The sequence below is a fragment of the Mobula hypostoma genome, chromosome 3, assembly GCF_963921235.1.
Source record: "Mobula hypostoma chromosome 3, sMobHyp1.1, whole genome shotgun sequence".
Lineage (NCBI taxonomy): Eukaryota > Metazoa > Chordata > Chondrichthyes > Myliobatiformes > Myliobatidae > Mobula > Mobula hypostoma.
In genome coordinates, this window is record NC_086099.1 from 151,981,984 (window position 1) to 152,002,058 (window position 20,075).

The 20,075-nt window shown below is 42.8% G+C and overlaps 1 protein-coding gene across 5 annotated transcripts in view; it reads right to left on the reverse strand.

Moving 5' to 3' along the window:
• invs (inversin) overlaps window positions 1–20,075 on the reverse strand; it is a 269,090-nt gene that overhangs the window by 184,928 nt on the left and 64,087 nt on the right. The window contains exon 1 of one of the 5 annotated variants that reach the window (XM_063043888.1): window positions 18,827–19,037. The exons of the other annotated variants lie outside the window; for them this stretch is intronic. Coding sequence (XP_062899958.1) covers window positions 18,827–18,909 — 83 coding nt within the window. The 5' untranslated portion in view covers window positions 18,910–19,037. Of the gene's footprint in view, window positions 1–18,826; window positions 19,038–20,075 lie in introns of those variants that run through there. 5 annotated transcript variants of the gene reach the window in all.

Genomic DNA, 20,075 nt, shown 5'->3' on the forward strand with positions numbered 1-20,075 from the left:
AGGAGGACACCGGAAGTCCATGTGCCAGTCCTCCTCAGGGAAGTGGAGCTAGATGGTCAGTAACTTTAAATTCCTTGGTATTATTGTATTAAGGGATCTGTCCTGGGACCAGTTAATAATACTCCAGTTTAATAATACAGTCTAATGTTAAAGGAATACAATATCCTGATCACTCATATTAAGGGTAAAGATAACGTGATCGCTGATTGTCTAGATGTTAAATGTACAATGAAAATTTGTTTTTTTTGGAGTGATATTTTAACATCTGTAACACTCCTACTGTACATTAGTTTGTAAAGGACTGAAAGATAAGATTGTATATATTGTGTATTTTGTAAACTTTATACCTTTGTATTTTTTTTGTACAAATTGTTAAAATTTTGTTCTTTAAGAGACCAAATTTTTTTTGTAGGGAGGTGTTACATGCTCAAGGAGATCTGTGTTTTTTTCTGTGAGAATGATGTAATGGTCTTTTGGAGGTCACCTGATGTGATTTTCCCACCGATGTGAGGTCACGTGATGACATGCTCACCATGGGTATATAAGGGTTGACCCCAGATGACGCAGTTAGCTTATAGTTTGTAGATTTAACGCTTTAAGAACCAGTGCCGAGTGACGATTTGGCTGCATAACGGTTAACTTCTGGTTAAAGTTTACGTTTGTTTTTTTTTCCTTATCGTTTATCCGTGTTTAATAAATGTTTGGTTGTTTTTATATAACCTGTCTCAATTGATATTCACTGTTGCCAGTTACGTAACATAATCTGTAGGGGCTCGCGGGTGATGTTCCGATTTTGAGTTTAAGTGCTGGTAATTGCCATTCTGATTTGGGAAAGGGAAATACCCGATTTTTTTTGGTTTGATTGGTGTATATGTTGTATTCGGCCACAATGGATATTGATGGGTTTTTGGTCATGCCTAACAGGGTCTTTAGAGAATGCGAGAAAACCTGAGGTATTGGAGATTGCTAGGAAGTTGGATATTAAATGAATTACGAAGAATTCCCCTAAGGCTTTCATACAACGAAAAATTGCTGAACATTATATTAATTTGAGTTTATTTGATGAGGAGGTGTTAGATAAGTTTCCAATGAGTAATCTGGAAATGCAGTTATATCTTGAACAAATAAAGTTAAAGCAATTAGAAGCTGATTTGAAAAAGAGTCGGTTAGAAGCTGTAAATAAACAGAAGGAATTCGAGGCTATGGAGGCTATTAAAATAAGGGAATTCGAAGAAAGACAGGCCTTAAAAAAGGGAATTTGAAGAAAGAGAAGCTCATAAAATAAGGGAATTTAAAGAAAGATAAGCTGAAAACCAGAGGAAATTTAAGCTAGAAATGCAGAAATTAAAGTCCAGGAGTCAGTCTTCTGGTTCTATGAAACAGTTTATTGCTAGTCGTGAGGTTATTTTGGCTCCTCCATTTAATGAAGCTGAAGTGGACAAATATTTCCAGCATTTCGAAACAGTTGCTCTGAGTTTAAGGTGGCCAAAAGACCAATGGCCAGTGATGTTACAAAGTGTAATTAAAGGCAAGGCACAACAAGTTTATACGGCTTTAAGTGCTGATCAAGCACTGGATTATGATATTGTTAAACAGCACATATTAAAGGCATATGAGATGGTTTCAGAAGCGTATAGAGAAAGATTCAGAAGTTAGAAGAAATCGGTGGAAAAAACTTATGTGGAATTTGCCGATGAGAAATCTGTGTGTTTTGAGAGATGGGTTTCCTCTAAAAATGTGAATGGGGAGTATAATAAATTAAAAGAGCTGAGTTTGCAGGAGGAATTTAAAAGAAGCATTCCTGTTGAAGTGAGAACATACTTAAATGAACGGGACACTGCTACATTGCAGGAGATTGCTAAATTAGCTGATGAGTATGTTTTAATTCACAAGAATAAATTTTCTCCAGGTAAAATTTTTAAAAGGAAAAATAGCACAGAGAGTCAAGGTAAACCAGAAATTATATCTGAAGTTAGTGAGAAAAGTAAGGATGAAGGGAGACATGTGAAGGAAAAACATTTTGGTATTATTCGTAATTATTGTAAGAAACCTGGACATGTAGTAGCTAATTGCTTCCGATTGAAAAGGAAGAGAAAGAAGTGGTCCCAGATGCTTGTGTGCAACATATTGAAAAACCTGTAAAGCTACAGGGTTCAGTAAATACTAATGAAGATGTGTTAGAGTCTGACCAAGTTAAGAAGGAATATGAAACTTTTATAACAGAAGGATTTGTATCCTTGAAAGAAGGATCCAATGCAGTACCGATAAGGATACTTAGAGATACTGGAGCTTCACAATCACTAATATTAGATAGTGTGCTAAGGTTTAGTGATGAGTCTGAAATTGATGAGGTAAATTATATAAGAGGAGTAGGGAGTGCCCTTATGCCAGTAAATTTACGTAGAGTAAATTTAAGGTCAGGATTAGTTATAGGGGTTGTTAAAGTAGGACTACAATCCAGTTTATCTGTGAATGATGTTTCTCTTTTGTTAGGGAATGATTTAGCAGGTAGGCAAGTTTTCCCTGAAGTGCATTTGACAATAAATTCAAATTCTGAGGAACCACAGAGGGATTCTAACACAGATTCTTCCTTTGTTGTAACAAGAGCTATGGCTAAAAAGATTGATGTAAAGGATGTGGTTGTTATCCATGACAGTTCAAATCAAGATTCAAATTTTGAGGATGTATCAGAAACTTTCTTACCTACCCTATTTGATCAGGATTTTGGTGGTAAGTCTGACTAGGAAGATTTGTCTTTATCTCGGAAGGAGATGATAGCAGAGCAGGGTAGAGATCCTAAGATAGTTAAATTAAAAGAACAAGCTCTTCCAGATAGGGAAATTGAAAAACTACCAGTTGGATATTATTTTGAAAAGGGGTATTAATGAGAAACTGGAGATCGCCTGCAATTCCTGCTAGTGAGGAATGGGAAGTTAATCATCAGGTAGTAGTTCCTAAAATTTACACCGAAATGAGATTTTAACTATGGCTCATAGTATTCCTTTGGGTGGTCATTTAGGTGTAAAGAAAACTATGAACAAAGTTTCTGAATATTTTTATTGGCCTAGTTTAAGACAAGATGTGGCGACATTTTGTAGAACGTGTCATACATGTCAAATTGTGGGTAAACCTAATCAGGTTACTCCAGTGGCCCCCCCCCCCCCGCAACCAATTCCAGTATTCTGTGAGCCGTTCTCAAAAATCAATGTAGACTGTGTAGGTCCTTTGCCAAAAGCTAAAACTGGACATCAATATTTATTAACTATTATGTGCACAGTGTCTAGGTTTCCAGAGGCAGTACCTCTTAGGAATATAACAGCCAAAACTGTGACAAAGGCTCTTATAAAATTCTTTACTTATTTTGGGTTGCCTACGGAAATACAATCAGATCAAGGTAGTAATTTTACGCCTTAGGTTGTTTCAGCAGATAGTTTATAACCTGGGAGCAAAGCAGATTATTTCCTCAGCCTATCATCCAGAAGCACAAAGAGCCTTGGAGAGATTTCATTCTACACTAAAAACTATGATTAGGACATATTGTGTGGAAAATGAAAAGGACTGGGATGAAGGTATACATTTACTACTTTTTGCAGTAAGGGAGGCAGTACAGGATTCATTAGGTTTTAGTCCTTTTGAACTTGTATTTGGGCTTTAAAGAAAGATTGTATAAAGCTTGTAGCTTGGCCAAGGAAAATTTAAAGTTGGCTCAAGAGAAGATGAAGACTTGGTATGATAAGGAAGTTAGGATGAGGTCATTTAAGCCTGGAGATAAGGTGTTGGTTCTTTTCCCAGTGCAAACGAACCCATTACAAGCCAAATTTCATGGTCCTTATGAGATTAAATCTAAGGTAAATGATGTAGATTACGTGGTAAAAGCCCCAAATCGAAGAAAGACCACACAGCTGTGTCATATAAATATGATAAAACCGTATTATGAGAGAGAAGCTGCTACTATGACTGTTGTGATCAATAATGAGTCTGATCTTGATGAAAACTTTATTATTATAATAGGATTCATCCGAAACTCATTTAAAACCCAACATTATTTCAGCCAGGTTACCAAATTCAAAAATTCTGGAAAATATTGATGAAAAATTAGCTCATTTACAGCCAGAGCAGAGAGAGCAGATGAAACAGTTAATTTTTAAGTATAGAAATTTATTCCCAGACGTCCCTCAAAGAACCACCATAGCTACACATGATGTAGATGTTGGAGATGCAAAACCCATAAAACAACATCCGTATCGAATGAACAGGAAAAAATGTGAACTTGCTGAACAAGAAATTAAGTTTATGTTAGAGAATGATATTACTAGACATTCTAATTCGAATTGGAGTTCACCATGTGTTATGGTGCCTAAGCCAGACAATAGTATTGGGTTTTGTATGGATTACAGAAAGGTGAATGCTGTGACAAAAACTGATGCATATCCAAACCCTAGGGTGGATGATTGTGTGGATAAAGTTGGACAGGCTAAATTCCTTACAAAAATTGATTTGTTAAAAGGTTATTGGTGTGTTCCATTGACGGATAGAGGTAGAGAGATTTCAGCATTTGAAACCCTGTCCGGGTAAGATGAATATAATGTTCTTCCATTTGGGATGAAGAATGCACCAGGTACTTTTCAGAGGATGATTAATAGCGTGATTCAGGGATTAAAAGATATAGATGCCTATATTGATGATTTAGTTACAGGAAATAATACGTGGAAAGCACATATTACTGTGGTGGAGAAATCATTTGAGAGACTTTCAAAAGCTAACTTAACTATTAACTTAGCTGAAAGTGAATTCGGTCATGCCACTGTGACTGTTAAGGAAAAGAGTTAAGGAAATTAGACTCCAGTTTAATAATACAGTCTAATGTTACAGGAATACAATATCCTGATCACTCATATTAAGGGTAAAGATAATGTGATCGCTAATTGTCTGTCTAGATGTTAAATGTACAATGAAAATTTGTTTTTTTTGGAGTGATATTTTAACATCTATAACACTCTTACTGTACATTAGTTTGTAAAGGGCTGAAAGATAAGATTGTATATATTGTGTATTTTGTAAATTTTATACCTTTGTATTTTTTTTGTACAAATTGTTAAAATTTTGTTCTTTAAGAGACCAAATTTTTTTTGTAGGGAGGTGTTACATGCTCAAGGAGATCTGTGTTTTTTTTGTGAGAATGATGTAATGGTCACCTGATGTGATTTTCCCACTGATGTGAGGTCATGTGATGACATGCTCACCATGGGTATATAAGGGTCGACCCCAGATGATGCAGTTAGTTCTTAGTTTGTAGATTTCCAGGTAGAACGTGCTGTGTCTCCATTTCTGTTGCGTGTTTGTTTTTTTGACGCAGTTTCATTTTTAAAACAAGAGTGTTGCGTTCTGTTGCAAGATACAATATTATTGGACTGGAAATTTTTGCTAGATGTGCTGCTTTACCCTATTCCAGCAGTAGTAGGGGGAGTGAAGACTTTATTGAAGTACAGAACTCGAAGGATTGAGAGGAGTCGGCATTGTTTGGCATTTTAACAAAGGATCGACCTTATTGAGTCTTCATTGAAGGAGTAGTGACCTGCATCGAGATAACTCTTGCCAAAAGAGAAAAGAGTTCATGCAAAGGTTTGCTCCCTCTATAGAATTTAAGGTCAGTTGTTTTAAACTGTTTATTTACTGCGTCGTGAATCTTTTGGACAGAACCAGCAGGAAAGCCACGTCTATGAAGAAATCCTTCTCCAGAGAAATCTCTCCCAATTGAACGTATAAATCTGTTGGACTTTTGAATTTACCATTTTACAAACTATATCTGACTTCTTCGCTTTAAGAACTGTTCTCGCATTTAACGCTTTAAGAACCAGTGTCGAGTGACGATTTGGTGAACGGTTGCATAACAGTTAACTTCCAGTTAAAGTTTTCGTTTGTTTTTTTTTCCTTATCGTTTATCCGTGTTTAATAAATGTTTGGTTGCTTTTATATAACCTGTCTCGATTGATATTCATTGTTGCCGGTTACGTAACAATATACAGCATAAAAAGAAGTGGTCCCAACATTGACCCCTGCAGAACACCACTAGTCACTGGCAGCCAACCAGAAAAGGGCCCCTTTATTCCCACTCGCTGACTCCTACCAATCAGCCAATGTTCTAACCATGCTAGTAACTTTCCTGTAATATCATAGGCTCTCAATTTGGTAACCAGCGTCATCCGTGGCACCTTGTCAAAGGCCTTCTGATAGTCCAGATATACAACATCCACCGCATCCATTTTATCTATCCTACTTGTAATCTCCTCAAAGAATTCCAAGAGGCTCGTCAGGCAGGATTTTCCCTGAAGGAAACCATGCTGACTTTGTACTATCTTGTCCTGTGTCAGCAAGTATTCCATCATCTCATCCTTAACAACTAACTCCAACATTCTCCCAACCACTGAGGTCAGGCCAACCGGTCTATAATTTCCTTTCTGTTGCCTCCCTCTTTTCTTAAAGAGTGGAGTGACGTTTAAAATTTTCCAGTCCTCTGGCACCATGCCAGAGTCCAATGATTTTTGAAAGATCATTTCTAATACTACCACAATCTCTAATGCTACCTCTTTCAGAACCCTAGGGTGCAGTTTCTCTGGTCCGGGTGACTTATGATTATCTTTAGGTCTTTCAGCTTTTTGAGCACCTTCTCGCTTGTACCAGTAACTGCACCCACTTCTCTTCCTTCACACACTACAACATCAGGCATACTGCTCGTGTCTTCCACAGTGAAGACTGATACAAAATAACTCATTTAGTTCCTCAGCCATCTCCTTGTCCCCTGTTATTATTTTTCCTGCCTCGTTTTCTAGCGGTCCTATATCCACTCTCATTTCTCTTTTATTTTTAATATACTTGAAAAACTTTTACTATCCATTTTGATATAATTTGCTAGCTTGCTTTCATATTTCATCTTTTCCCTTCTAATAATTTTTTTAGTTGCTCTTGTAGGTTTTTAAAAACTTCCTAATCCTCTATCTTCCCACTAATTTTTGCTTTGTTGTATGCCCTTTCTTTTGCTTTTACAATAGCTTTCACTTCCCTTGTCAGCCACGATTGTACTATTTTACCATTTGAGTATTTCTTCATTTTTGGAATATGCATTAATGAAGCAGGTGCATAGTCAGAGGGCATGAGAATTCTGATAGCAAGATCAGAAGGAGAGAGGCTTTAAAACATGGTGAAATGGCGTAAATCAGGAAACCCCTTCAGTTGCACATGTGCTTTCACCAATCTGAAAGATCAGTGCTTGGGGTTGCTAACCCTGCTGGGAGCCTATCCTAATCATCTGGCAAAATCACATCTAATTGACTGATAAATGAACACATGTTTCAGTTCCCCGTGTCTTCCAACCTCAGCTCCATCCTCCAGTCCGCCCCCTCCCTCTAACTTTACACTACTGAGCAAGAGACAGGAATCTTCAGCTGAATCCAATGTAATCAGCACATGATGGGCACTGCTGGTATTCCCTAATTTTCATTTACCTTGTCTAAGAACAACTTCAAGCACAAATGTGAACTGGAATACAACCAATCTTACTCCTAAATTGCTAAAGAACTGAGAGCCAGTGACACCAGTTCAGTGAAAGTTACAGAGACAACACACTTTCAACAAGTTGTCCTGTGCTTTAGGATGTAAACTGAACATGGATCATAATTAACACACTGCAGTCTCAGAGTCTCTTTTCATTATTTTATTTGGGTCTTTCAATAACATGGTTTACACAAGCTGCTGGAGGAACTCAACAGGTTAAGTAACATCTGGGGAGGAAAAGGGATAGTTGATGTATTGGGTCAAGAACCTGCATCATTACATTATCCCTTTCAAAGCTATTATAAGCTCTCTCCTCATATTTTCTCCTCTAATGATAGATATCAGCCTTGGTATAGTCCTCACATTTTAAAGGCAGAAATGCTCACTTTTATATGTAAACAATACAACAAACCCTCAAACCGAATGGGAAATTATAAAAAGTGATAAAATTGTACCTTAAGGGGAAGGGAAGAGAAGATGGCCATGTGACACAGCACACACGGCCGCCCTGAAATGATATTGTATTTGTTAAATAGGGGTCATGCACAATCCTGATTTGATGGAGAATGACGTGAGAAGCACAGAGGAACATCTGGAGAAACTTCTGAAATGCCCGCTTTGCTGCCGCTGCTACTGTGCGATCGAGAATCTCTGGAGGGGTAGGCCCCAAATCCTCGGCTTTGCCTATTGGCTGTTGCCAGGGCCGGGGTTGAAGCGCTCGGCAGAGATGGTGCTCGGTGCTCGGTGTCGGAGGGCTGGTCAGAGGCTCGAAGTTTTCGGACTGACTCAAGAGTCAGCTGTGGTCGGGTGCTTCCAGGATGCTGCATCGGCAAGTTTGCGGCGCTGTAAGCTCATGGCAGGAAGAGAGTTTCTCTTCCTTCTACCGTCTGCATGAGATGATGGGACTTTCGAGAGACTTTGAGACCTTTTTTTACCGTGCCATGGTCTGTTCTTTATCAAATTACAGTATTGCTTTGCACTTTTGTAACTATATGTTATAATTATGTGGGGTTTTGTCAACTTTTTTAGTCTTGGTTTGTCTTGTGTTTCTGTGATATCATTCATGGAGGAACATTGTATCATTTCTTAATGCATGCATTACTAAATGACAATAAAAGAGGACTGCGTGTCCTCAGAATCTAATCTAATCTAATTTAACAAAAAAAACCAAAGAGTATGGGCCTACGTTCACAAAAGAAATGAGAATGTGTCGCTTCCTTCTTTTAGAATTGAATGGCTGGGATAAAACAACACTTACTTACACATTGGTCATTAGGCTCTCACCAGGAATGCAATTGTTAATGTAAAGGAGAGAAAGGTATAGCAGTTTCATGTCATTATATGTGGTAACACAAGAAATTCAAACTCATTTTGGCTCAGAGCTAACCTTGATTATGACAAAGCTGTTGTTATATCACAGTCATATCTGGCAAAAGCTACTTCTTTCAAATCAATGATAACTGTTTGAATTCTATTCTTCCCACTTCGCAGGAACTACATTTCATTCATTCCAATAATAGTTTAGAATTACTGTAGTAACACTAAACACAGATAAAAGTATTAATTGATTTTGAAAAGATATTAATCATAACCCTATCCTCACAAAAGGAATTTTAAACATTATCAACAATTTAATTGCTCCTCTTTTCTTTCGACTTATTCATTCAGAGGATGTGGAAGCAGCTGACAATGTTAACATGCCTCATCCATTCCTAAATGCACCTAAGTGTGGAGGAATATGAGTCAACCACATTAGTGTGTCTGGGCTCACACATGTTCTGGAGCAGTAAAGGATAGAAGAGCATTTATGAAACCGATAGGTTTTACATTAAAAAATCCAACTTCTACCCTAGTCCATTTCCAGCACCTCCCTTCCCTTTTTCGATCTCACTGTCTCTATCTTTGGAGACAGCTTATCCACCAATGTTTATTACAAAGCCACCGGCTCTCACAGCTACCTGGACTACACTTCGTCACACCCTACTACTTGTAAAAACATCATCCCCTTTTCTTAATTCCTCCATGTCTACCACATCTGCTCTCAGGGTGAGGCTTTTCATTCTATAATGAAGGAGATGTCCTCCTTTTTCAAAGCAAGGGACTTCCCTTCCTCCACCATCAATACTGCCCTCAACCGCATCTCTCCCATTTCAGGCATGTCTGCTCTTACCCCATCCTCCCATCACCCTATCAGCGATAGGGCTTCTCTGGTCCTCACCTATCACCCCACCATCCTCCGCGTCCAGCACATAACTCTCTGAAACTTCTGCCACCTCCAACGGGATCCCAACACCAAGCACATCTTTCCCTCCCCCACCCCCCCACTTTCTGCCTTCCACAGAGATCGCACCCTACGCGACTCCCTTGCCTATTCGTCCCTCCTCACTGATCTCCCTCCTGGCACTTACCCTTGCAAGCAGAACAAGTGCTACACCTGCCCCTACACCTCCTCCCTCACAAGCATCCAGGGCCCTAAACAGTCCTTCCAGGTGAGGCAACACTCCACCTGCGAGTCTGTTGGGGTTATTTACTAAGCTCAGTGCTCCCATTGTGGCCTCCTGCATATTGCTGGCCTCCTACGTAGATTGGGAGACCGTTTCACTGAGCATCTACTCTCCCTCCACCACAAAAAGCGGGATCTTTAGTGGCCACCCATTTTAATTCCACTTTCCATTCCCATTCCAATATGTCCATCCATGGCCTCCTGCACTGCTGTGATGAGGCCACACTTAGGTTGGAGAAACGACACCCTATATTGCGTTTGGGTAACCTCCAACCTGATGGCATGAACATCTATTTCTCAAACTTCCGGTAATGCCCCCCCCCAATCACACCCCCCACCCTTCTCCATTTCCCATCCCCTTTTCCCTCTCTCACCTTATTTCCTTGCCTGTTCCTTCCCCCTTTTGCTTTCTTCCATGGCCTTCTGTCTCTTTAACCAATCAACTTCCCAGCTCTTTACTTCATCCCTCCCCCTCCAGGTTTTACCTGTCACCTAGTGTTTCTCTCTCTCTCCTACCCCCACTTTTTAAATCTACTCCTCAGCATTTTTTCTCCAGTCCTACCGAAGGGTTTCATCTCAAAGTGTCGACTGTACTTTTTTTCCTAGGTGCTGCCTGGACTGCTGAGTTCCTGCAGCATTTGTGTGTGTTGCTCAGATTTCCAGCATCTGCAGATTTTCTCGTTTGTGATTTGTTTACAATAAATTCAACAGTTTAATAGTTACCATTACTAAAATCAATTTTTAATAATTCAAATTCAATTTTATTACTTATTATTGGATCTGAAATTATTACTCTTGTACATTGCTCCAGCACTCAAGCTTCTAATCAATTAACTCTGGTCTCAAAGTACCAAACTACAAACAGGAAGTGCTGGAAATGCACAACAGGTCAAACTGCATACCGTGGAACGGAAAATCTTTTCCATCAGAACTGGGGAACTCAGGAAACCTTGGAAACACTCTGTATGACAGTCAGGGAAAAGAGTTAATGTTCCGATGAAGGGTCTTCAGACTGAAAGCTTCACTTTTAATTTCTCTTTCCTCAAATGCTGGCTGACCTGCTGAACATTCCTAGCACTCTTTGTTTGTATTTCAGATCTCTAGCATTTGTAGTTTGTTGCTTTTCAAGTGAGCAATCAAGTACGCTTTAAGTTGCAAAAAGAGGATGAATGACAAGAATGCCAGCAACAAAAGAATGCCTTTGATGGGGTGAAACCCAAGAATGACCTCTACCAAAGAATCAAGGTGACCTGAAAGCTTTAATCTGAATGCCTGCAATGTCCACTTAGTGGTTGGGGCTGGGGGGGTTCTCTGCTTCTTCCATGAACAAAGCCTCAACCAATTTCCCTCCATCAACACTCAGTCATGTGAACAAGTGCATCAAAGGAGCAGAAATCATACTAGTGCCCAAGAAGAGCAGTGGGAGTTCCAATCAATGACTATATCACATCTACTATAATGAAGTGCAATGAGAAAAGTTGGTTACAATTAGATTAACTCTTTCCTGAGCAAGGACCTGGACCTACTACAAGTCACCCGTCACCACAGTAGATCTATAGAAGACACCCAATACACTGGCTCTCCATTCTGTTTTGGAGCACCTAGACTACCATAAAACACAAGTCAGCTGCTGTTTATTGATTACAGCTCAGCATTCAGTTCTAATGCCTAAGGTTCCCTGGGCCACTATACCTCCTTCTGCAACTGGATCCTCAACTTCTTTATTGGAAGACCACAACCACATTTCTTCTCTGACAATCAACACAGGGACAACGCAAATATGTGTGCATTGTCCACTATTCCACTCTCTCTACACTTAGGCTAGGCACAGCTCAAATGTCATCTATAAATTCGCTGATGACACCACTGTTGATGGTGGCAACAAAGAGCAATATAGGAGTGAGATAAATCGGCTGGCTGAGTGGCATTATATCAATAACCTTACACTCAATGTCAGCAAGACGAAGAGATTGACTGGGGACTTCAGGAAGGGGAAGTTAGGACACATTCATCAGCCTACATTGAGGGGTCAGCAGTGGAAAACGGTGAACAACTTCAAGTTCCTGGACATCAGCATCTCTCAGCATCTATTCTGGGCCCTACATATTGATAAGATCATGAACAAGGTATACCAGCAGCTGTGGTGATGTCTACATCCATCACTAAGGACTCTCAGTATCTGGGATATGCTCCCTTCTCAATACTACTATCATGAAAGAGGTACAGGAGCCTGAAGACCCACACTCAAGGATTTAGAAGCAGCTTCTTTCCCTCTGTCATCAGAATTCAAAGTTCAAGGTTCAAAGAATTCTGTACCATCCATGAACACATGAACACTACAACACTACCTTGTAATTCCAATTTTTGCACCATTTATTTTTGTAATTTATAGTAATTTTATGTCTTTGTTGCTGCTGCAAAACAAGAAATTAAATGTCCCATTAATCTGAGATAATACATCTGATTCTGAAGTTCTCCTTTAATTTCACAAACTTTTTCCAGATCAATGATGTACCTATGGGATTGGAATCGACCCAAGCCACATCCCTTTCTTCACTTCAGTCCCACTCGATCCCTCTCTCAACCCTTCTTTAGTACATCAGTGGCTGTGATTTTGCTTCTTCCTGCACTTATTCAAAATTCAAAAGCTTCATTCAACTTCCATCAATTTTCACACTATTCTCAACTTCACATCCCTGACTCTTCCTTTCCTTTTTGGGATCCATCACCATCTCAGAGACTGATTAGCACTGAGCGTCCATTAAATATCACAAGACTCCCAAAATTATTTTAACTACACTCCCTCCCCTTGCATTCTCATGTTCTCTTGAGTTCTCTTGAGTTTCTGGTCAAAATGAGAACTTTGGTCTCTGTCAAGATCGTGGCTCAGATTTACTTGTTTTTTTTTAAGTTCATAGGGAGGACAGGGAGAGAAGCTAGGAGTCAGGTTAGGGTTTAGGGACAGGGATGTTCTTGAAGACTAGTGACATGAACATGAGACAAAAGATATACAGAGTCTAGGCCTTACTCTGTGCTTGAAGGCCAGTAACATGGACTGGAAACAAAGAACATCTGTGGACGTTGGTCTGTTCAGGATGGTGGGTCTCGGCACAAGGGACAGAAAGTCAGCGTGCACGTACTTTAAGGCTGGAGTTAGGGGTCCTGTCTGTAACTCTCAGATCGGCCATTAGCAGTGAATCCTTACAGCACGTTACATGTCATTGTGTAGTCCAGGAATCAGTACCAAAGATCAAAGTCCGAAGGTCGATCAGAAGTCTGGAAGTCAAAGCCCAATAGCCAAAGCCTGGAGACTAGAAGCCTGTTTGTGTGTGTGGGTGGGAGGGAGGAAATGAGCCTGCTTTGCTGTTGTTGTTTTAGACCATAAGATATAGGATCAGAATTAGGCCATTTGGCCTATCAAGCCTGATCCACCATTTCATCATGGTTGATCCATTTTGCCTCTCAGCCCCAATCTCCTGCCTTCTCCCCATATCCCTTCATGCCCTGATCAATCAAGAATCTACAAACCTCTGCCTTAAATACCCATAAAGACTTGGCCTCCAGAGCCACCTGTGGCTAACAAAATTCCTCCGCATCTCTGTTCTAAAAGGCTCCCCTCTATTCTGAGGCTGGGTCCTCTGATCCTACACTCTCCCACTATAGGAAACATCCTCTCCACGTCCACTCTATGAAGGCCTTTCACCATTCAATCAATTTCATTTAGGTCACCCCTCATTCTTGTGAATTATAATGAATACAGGCCTGGAGCCATCAAACACTCTTCGTATGACAAGCCTTTGAATCTTGGGATCACTTTCATGAACCTCCTTTGAACGCTCTCCGGTGTCAGCATATCCTTTCTAAAATAAAGGGCCCAAATCTGCTCACAATACTCTAAGTGATGCCTCACCAATGCTTCATAAAGCCTCAATCTTACATTCTTACTTTTATATTCTAGTCCTCTTGAAATGAATGCTAACATTGCATTTGCCTTCCCAACCACAGCTGTTCAGACTGAACACCAAAATGGGGAGGAAATGTGATCTAAGTGACTTTGACCATGAAATGGTTGTTGGTGTCAGACAGTGTGCTTCGAGTATCTCAGAAACTGCACAGAACAGACTCTAGTGTTTACAGAGAGTGGCGTGAAAAACAAAAAACATCCCGTGAGCAGCACCTTGTTAGTGAGAAAGATCACAGGAGAATGGCTAGACTGGTTCAAGCTGACAAGAAGGAGACAGTAACTCAAATAAACTTGTGTTACACAGTTGTGTACAGAAGAGCATCTCTGAATGCATAACATGTTGAACCTTGAAGTGGATGGGCTACAGCAGCAAAAAACCATACACAAACACTTGGTGGCCACTTTATTAGGTACAAGAGGAGCCTACATCATAAAGTGGCCACTGAGTGTATACACAGAGAATGGCAGGTGCCTAGAATGTATTGCCAAAGGGGCAGAAAGACAGCAATGTTTAAGAAGCATCCAGACAGGTAGACAAAGAAACAGGGAATAGAACGATATGTACTATGTGCAGGCATTTAGGATTAGTTTGGATTGGCATCATGGTTGGCACAGAAATGGCAGACCCAAGCATCTTCCTATGCCATACTGTTTTATGTTCTACCTGATCCATGGCTTCCCCTTTTCTAAACTTGACCATAGCTGCTCTCAGCTCCTCTTTCTCTAGATAGAGCAAGGAGCTACACTAGTCTCCACCTTCTATCTCACACCCTCTGTATCCAACAGCTTATCCATTATGATTTTCACCACATTCAATCAAATTCCATTAACAGACTTATCTCTCCCTCTTCCCACTTTCAGACTTCTGAAGGGACCATTCTCATTTCAACTCTGGTCCACTCTTAAATTTGCATTAATCATTCACCTTCTCTTGCCACTCTCCCTTGCATCTTCAGGAGATATAGTGCCTGTCCTTTAACTTGTTCACTTCCAGCACTCTAAGAACCCAAAATAACCCATCCAAGTGAAGAAGCATGCACTCCATTTGGTTCTTGGAATATCCTCTCTTTTAAATTGGTAAAAGCAAATGAAGATTCAATGAGCACTCTACAGAAGCAATACCAAATATCATTTGTCACACTGTCCGTCATTTTATTCTCATCCCACTCTGTCCTCTCTCTGTGACTTCCTGTATTGTTAATAATGAGGCCAAATATAAGTCTAAGGAACACCACCTTATCTTCCATTTAGGTAAATCTAGAATCAGTTTGAAATTCAATAACTTTGGAGTCATAGAATTGTACAGAATTGAAACAAACCTTCCAGTAAACCATATCATGCATCATTCCTACCATTACTAGTCCCAATTGACTACATCTCATTCACTGCCTGTTCAGATTCTTTTCAATTGTGTTCCTGCTTCCATCAACTCCTCTGGCAGCTGATTCCAGCTGTGGGTAGACTGTCATTGTTATTCGGCTATTCAGCTTTACGACACAGAACACAGAGGAGCATAGCACAGGAACAGGCACTTCAACTCAGTATCTGCACCCAACACAAGACCAAATTAAACTTGATTTCCCCTGCAACACACATCAAAGTTGCTGGCGAACGGAGCAGGCCAGGCAGCAGCTCTAGGAAGAGGTACAGTCGACGTTTCAGGCCAAGACCCTTCGTCAGGACTAACTGAAGGAAAAGTTAGTATGAGATTTGAAAGTGGGAGGGGGAGGGGGAGGGGGAGGGGGAGGGGGAGATCCAAAATGATAGGAGAAGACAGGAGGGGGAGGGATGGAGCCATGAGTTGGACAGGTGATTGGCAAAGGGGATATGAGAGGATCATGGGACAGGAGGCCCAGGGAGAAAGACAAGGGGGGGGGGGACCCAGAGGATGGGCAAGGGGTATAGTCAGAGGGACAGAGGGAGAAAAAGGAGAGTGAGAGAAAGAATGTGTGTATATAAATAAATAACGGATGGAGTATGAGGGGGAGGTGGGGCATTAGCGGGAAGTTAGAGAAGTCAATGTTCGTGCCATCAGGTTGGAGGCTACCCAGACGGAATATAAGGTGTTGTTCCTCCAACCTGAGTGTGGCTTCATCTTTACAGTAGAGGAGGCCGTGGATAGACATGTCAGAATGGGAATGGGATGTGGAACTAAAATGTGTGGCCACTGGGAGATCCTGCTTTCTCTGGTGGACAGAGCGTAGGTGTTCAGCAAAGCAGTCTCACAGTCTGCGCTGGGTCTCGCCAATATATAGAAGGCCACATCGGGAGCACCGGACGCAGTATATCACCCCAGCTGACTCACAGGTGAAGTGTCGCCTCACCTGGAAGGACTGTCTGGGGCCCTGAATGGTGGTAAGGGAGGAAGTGTAAGGGCATGTGTAGCACTTGTTCCGCTTACAATGATAAGTGCCAGGAGGGAGATCAGTGGGGAGAGATGGGGGGGTGGGGGGGATGAATGGACAAGGGAGTCGCGTAGGGAGCGATCCCTGCGGAAAGCGGGGGGGGGGGAGGGAAAGATGTGCTTAGTAGTAGGATTCCGTTGGAGGTGCGAAAGTTATGGAGAATAATATGTTGGACGCGGAGGCTGGTGGGGTGGTAGGTGAGGACCAGGGGAACCCTATTCCTAGTGGGGTGGCGGGAGGATGGAGTGAGAGCAGATGTGCGTGAAATTGGGGAGATGCATTTGAAAGCAGAGTTGATGGTGAAGGAAGGGAAGCCCCTTTCTTTAAAAAAGGAGGACATCTCCCTCGTCCTGGAATGAAAAGCTTCATCCGGAGAGCAGATGCGGCGGAGACGGAGGAATTGTGAGAAGGGGATGGCATTTTTGCAAGAGACAGGGTGAGAAGAGGAATAATCCAGATAGCTGTGAGAGTCTGTAGGCTTACAGTAGACATCAGTGGATAAGCTGTCTCCAGAGATAGAGACAGAAAGATCTAGAAAGGGGAGGGAGGTGTCGGAAATGGAACAGGTAAACTTGAGGGCAGGGTGAAAGTTGGAGGCAAAGTTAATAAAGTCAACGAGCTCAGCATGCGTGCAGGAAGCAGCGCCAATGCAGTCGTCCATGTAGCGAAGGAAAAGTGGGGGACAGATACCAGAATATGCACGGAACATAGATTGTTCCACAAAGCCAACAAAAAGGCAGGCATAGCTAGGACCCATACGGGTGCCCATAGCTACACCTTTAGTTTGGAGGAAGTGGGAGGAGCCAAAGGAGGAATTATTAAGAGTAAGGACTAATTCCGCTAGACGGAGCACAGTGGTGGTAGAGGGGAACTGATTAGGTCTGGAATCCAAAAAGAAGCGTAGAGCTTTGAGACCTTCCTGATGGGGGATGGAAATATATAGGGACTGGACATCCATGGTGAAAACAAAGCGGTGGGGGCCAGGGAACTTAAAATCATCGAAAAGTTTAAGAGCGTGAGTGAGAAGTGTCACGAACATGGGTAGGAAGGGATTGAACAAGGAGGGATAAAACCATGTCGAGGTATGCAGAAACGAGTTCGGTGGGGCAGGAGCAAGCTGAGACAATAGGTCTGCCAGGACAGGCAGGTTTGTGGATCTTGGGTAGGAGGTAGAAACGGGAAGTGCGAGGTGTGGGAACTATAAGGTTGGTAGCAGTGGATGGGAGATCCCCTGAGTGGATAAAGTCGGTGATGGTGTGGGAGACAATGGCCTGGTGCTCCTTAGTGGGGTCATGATCGAGGGGTAAATAAGAGGAGGTATCCGCGAGTTGTCGCTGTGCCTCGGCAAGGTAGAGGTCAGTACGCCAGACTACAACAGCACCTCCCTTATCGGCAGGTTTAATAGTAAGGTTAGGATTAGTGCGGAGGGAGCGGAGAGCAGAGCGTTCGGAAGGAGCGAGGTTGGAATGGGAACAAGGTGCGGTGAAGTTGAGACGGTTGATGTCCCGTCGGCAGTTAGCGTTAAAGAGATCCAGAGCAGGCAGAAGACCAGAGCGGGGTGTCCATGAAGAAGAGGAGGGTTGAAGATGGGAGAAGGGGTCATCGGTGGGGGTGGAAGAGTCCTTGCCGAAGGAGTAGGCTCGGAGACGGAGACGGAGACGGCAGAAGAAGATGGCGAACACGGAACTCGCTGAGGTGTGGGCGAAGGGGAACAAAGGTGAGGCCCTTACTGAGGACAGAGCGTTCTGCCTCAGACAGTTGAAAGTCGAAGGGGATGATAAAGACCCGGCACAGATGAGAGCTGGGATCGGGGGGGGGGGGAGGCTGGGGGTGTCAGTGGAGAGGGGAGGGTTGGGGTGAGAGGAAGATGGAGCCTCTGAGTACCCAGGAGCTGACGATGGGATCTGAGGGAGGCGGGATTGCAGAGTGGTGGTGGGGGAAGGGGAGACGGGAGTCTCAACAGCAACACACAAAGACCCGGCCTGGAGTTCAAGGCTGGAGTTGCAGTTGGTGGTTGCGCAATCGCTGTGAAGGTGGCCATGGACGTTGCTGGAGTCCGGGTTTTGAATATGCCCTGAGGTGTTGGAGCCGGCGAGATCAATGGCAGAGGCAATCTGAAGTTCATGCCTGCTAGCTTCAGGGCCAGCAGGCTCTGGAGTCCGCAAATGTAGGATCTTGCGATCTTTGCCTAACATGACAAAGTCAAAAAAACGGCGATTGCAGGCATGGATCCGACGGAGGATGAAATGACGGGTAGGACCATTACAGACGGCGAAGGAAGTGTCCCGAAGGTGCGGAAGGGTCTGGGATAGGGACACCAAATACCTCCTCATGGCGGAGAGGGTCGCCTTCAGAGCTTGACGGGAGAAGCGACAAGAGGCAGAGTCAATAAAATGTGAGTACCTGGGATCCTCAGAAGGTCCAAATTGAGAGGCTCGGAAACGAATCCTAAAGCCAACTGGAGTAAGTTGGCAACGGAGGCACATTCCAAGAAAGGATATATGGCTGTGATAGCAAGTCTGAGTCAAAATGTGGTCGAAAAGTTGAAGAGCCGAAGAATGACAGATGGGGAGCAGTGAGAGATGGTTTCACTGAACTCCCGTCGAAGACAGGATTTAAACTTCTTCAGTGTAGGCATCACCGGAAGAGGCTTCGCAGTAGTGAATTTAAAAATGCAAACAACAGGAATTCTGCAGACGCTGGAAATTCAAGCAATACACATCAAAGTTGCTGGTGAACACAGCAGGCCAGATCCCACCACTAAGCACATCTTTCCCTCCCTCCCCTCTGCTTTCCGCAGGGATCGCTCCTTACGCGACTCCCTTGTCCATTCGTCCCCCCCATCCCTCCCCACTGATCTCCCTCCTGGCACTTATCCTTGTAAGCGGAACAAGTGCTACACATGCCCTTACACTTCCTCCCTTACCACCATTCAGGGCCCCAGACAGTCCTTCCAGGTGAGGCGACACTTCATCTGTGAGTCGGCTGGGGTGATACATTGTGTCTGGTGCTCCCAATGTGGCCTTCTATATATTGGCGAGACCCAACGCAGACTGGGAGACCACTTTGCTGAACACCTACGCTCTGTCTGCCAGAGAAAGCAGGATCTCCCAGTGGCCACACATTTTAATTCCACATCCCATTCCCATTCTAACATGTCTATCCATGGCCTCCTCTACTGTAAAGATGAAGCCACACTCAGGTTGGAGGAACAACACCTTATATTCTGTCTGGGTAGCCTCCAACCTGATGGCATGAACATTGACTTCTCTAACTTCCGCTAATGCCCCACCTCCCCCTCGTACCCCATCCGTTATTTATTTTTATACACACATTCTTTCTCTCATTCTCCTTTTTCTCCCTCTGTCCCTCTGACTATACCCCTTGCCCATCCTCTGGGTCCCCCCCCCCCTTGTCTTTCTCCCTGGGCCTCCTGTCCCATGATCCTCTCATATCCCCTTTGCCAATCACCTGCCCAGCTCTTGGCTCTATCCCTCCCCCTCCTGTCTTCTCCTATCATATTGGATCTCCCCCTCCCCCTCCCACTTTCAAATCTCTTACTAGCTCTTCCTTCAGTTAGTCCTGACGAAGGGTCTCGGCCTGAAACGTCAACTGTACCTCTTCCTCGAGATGCTGCCTGGCCTGCTGCGTT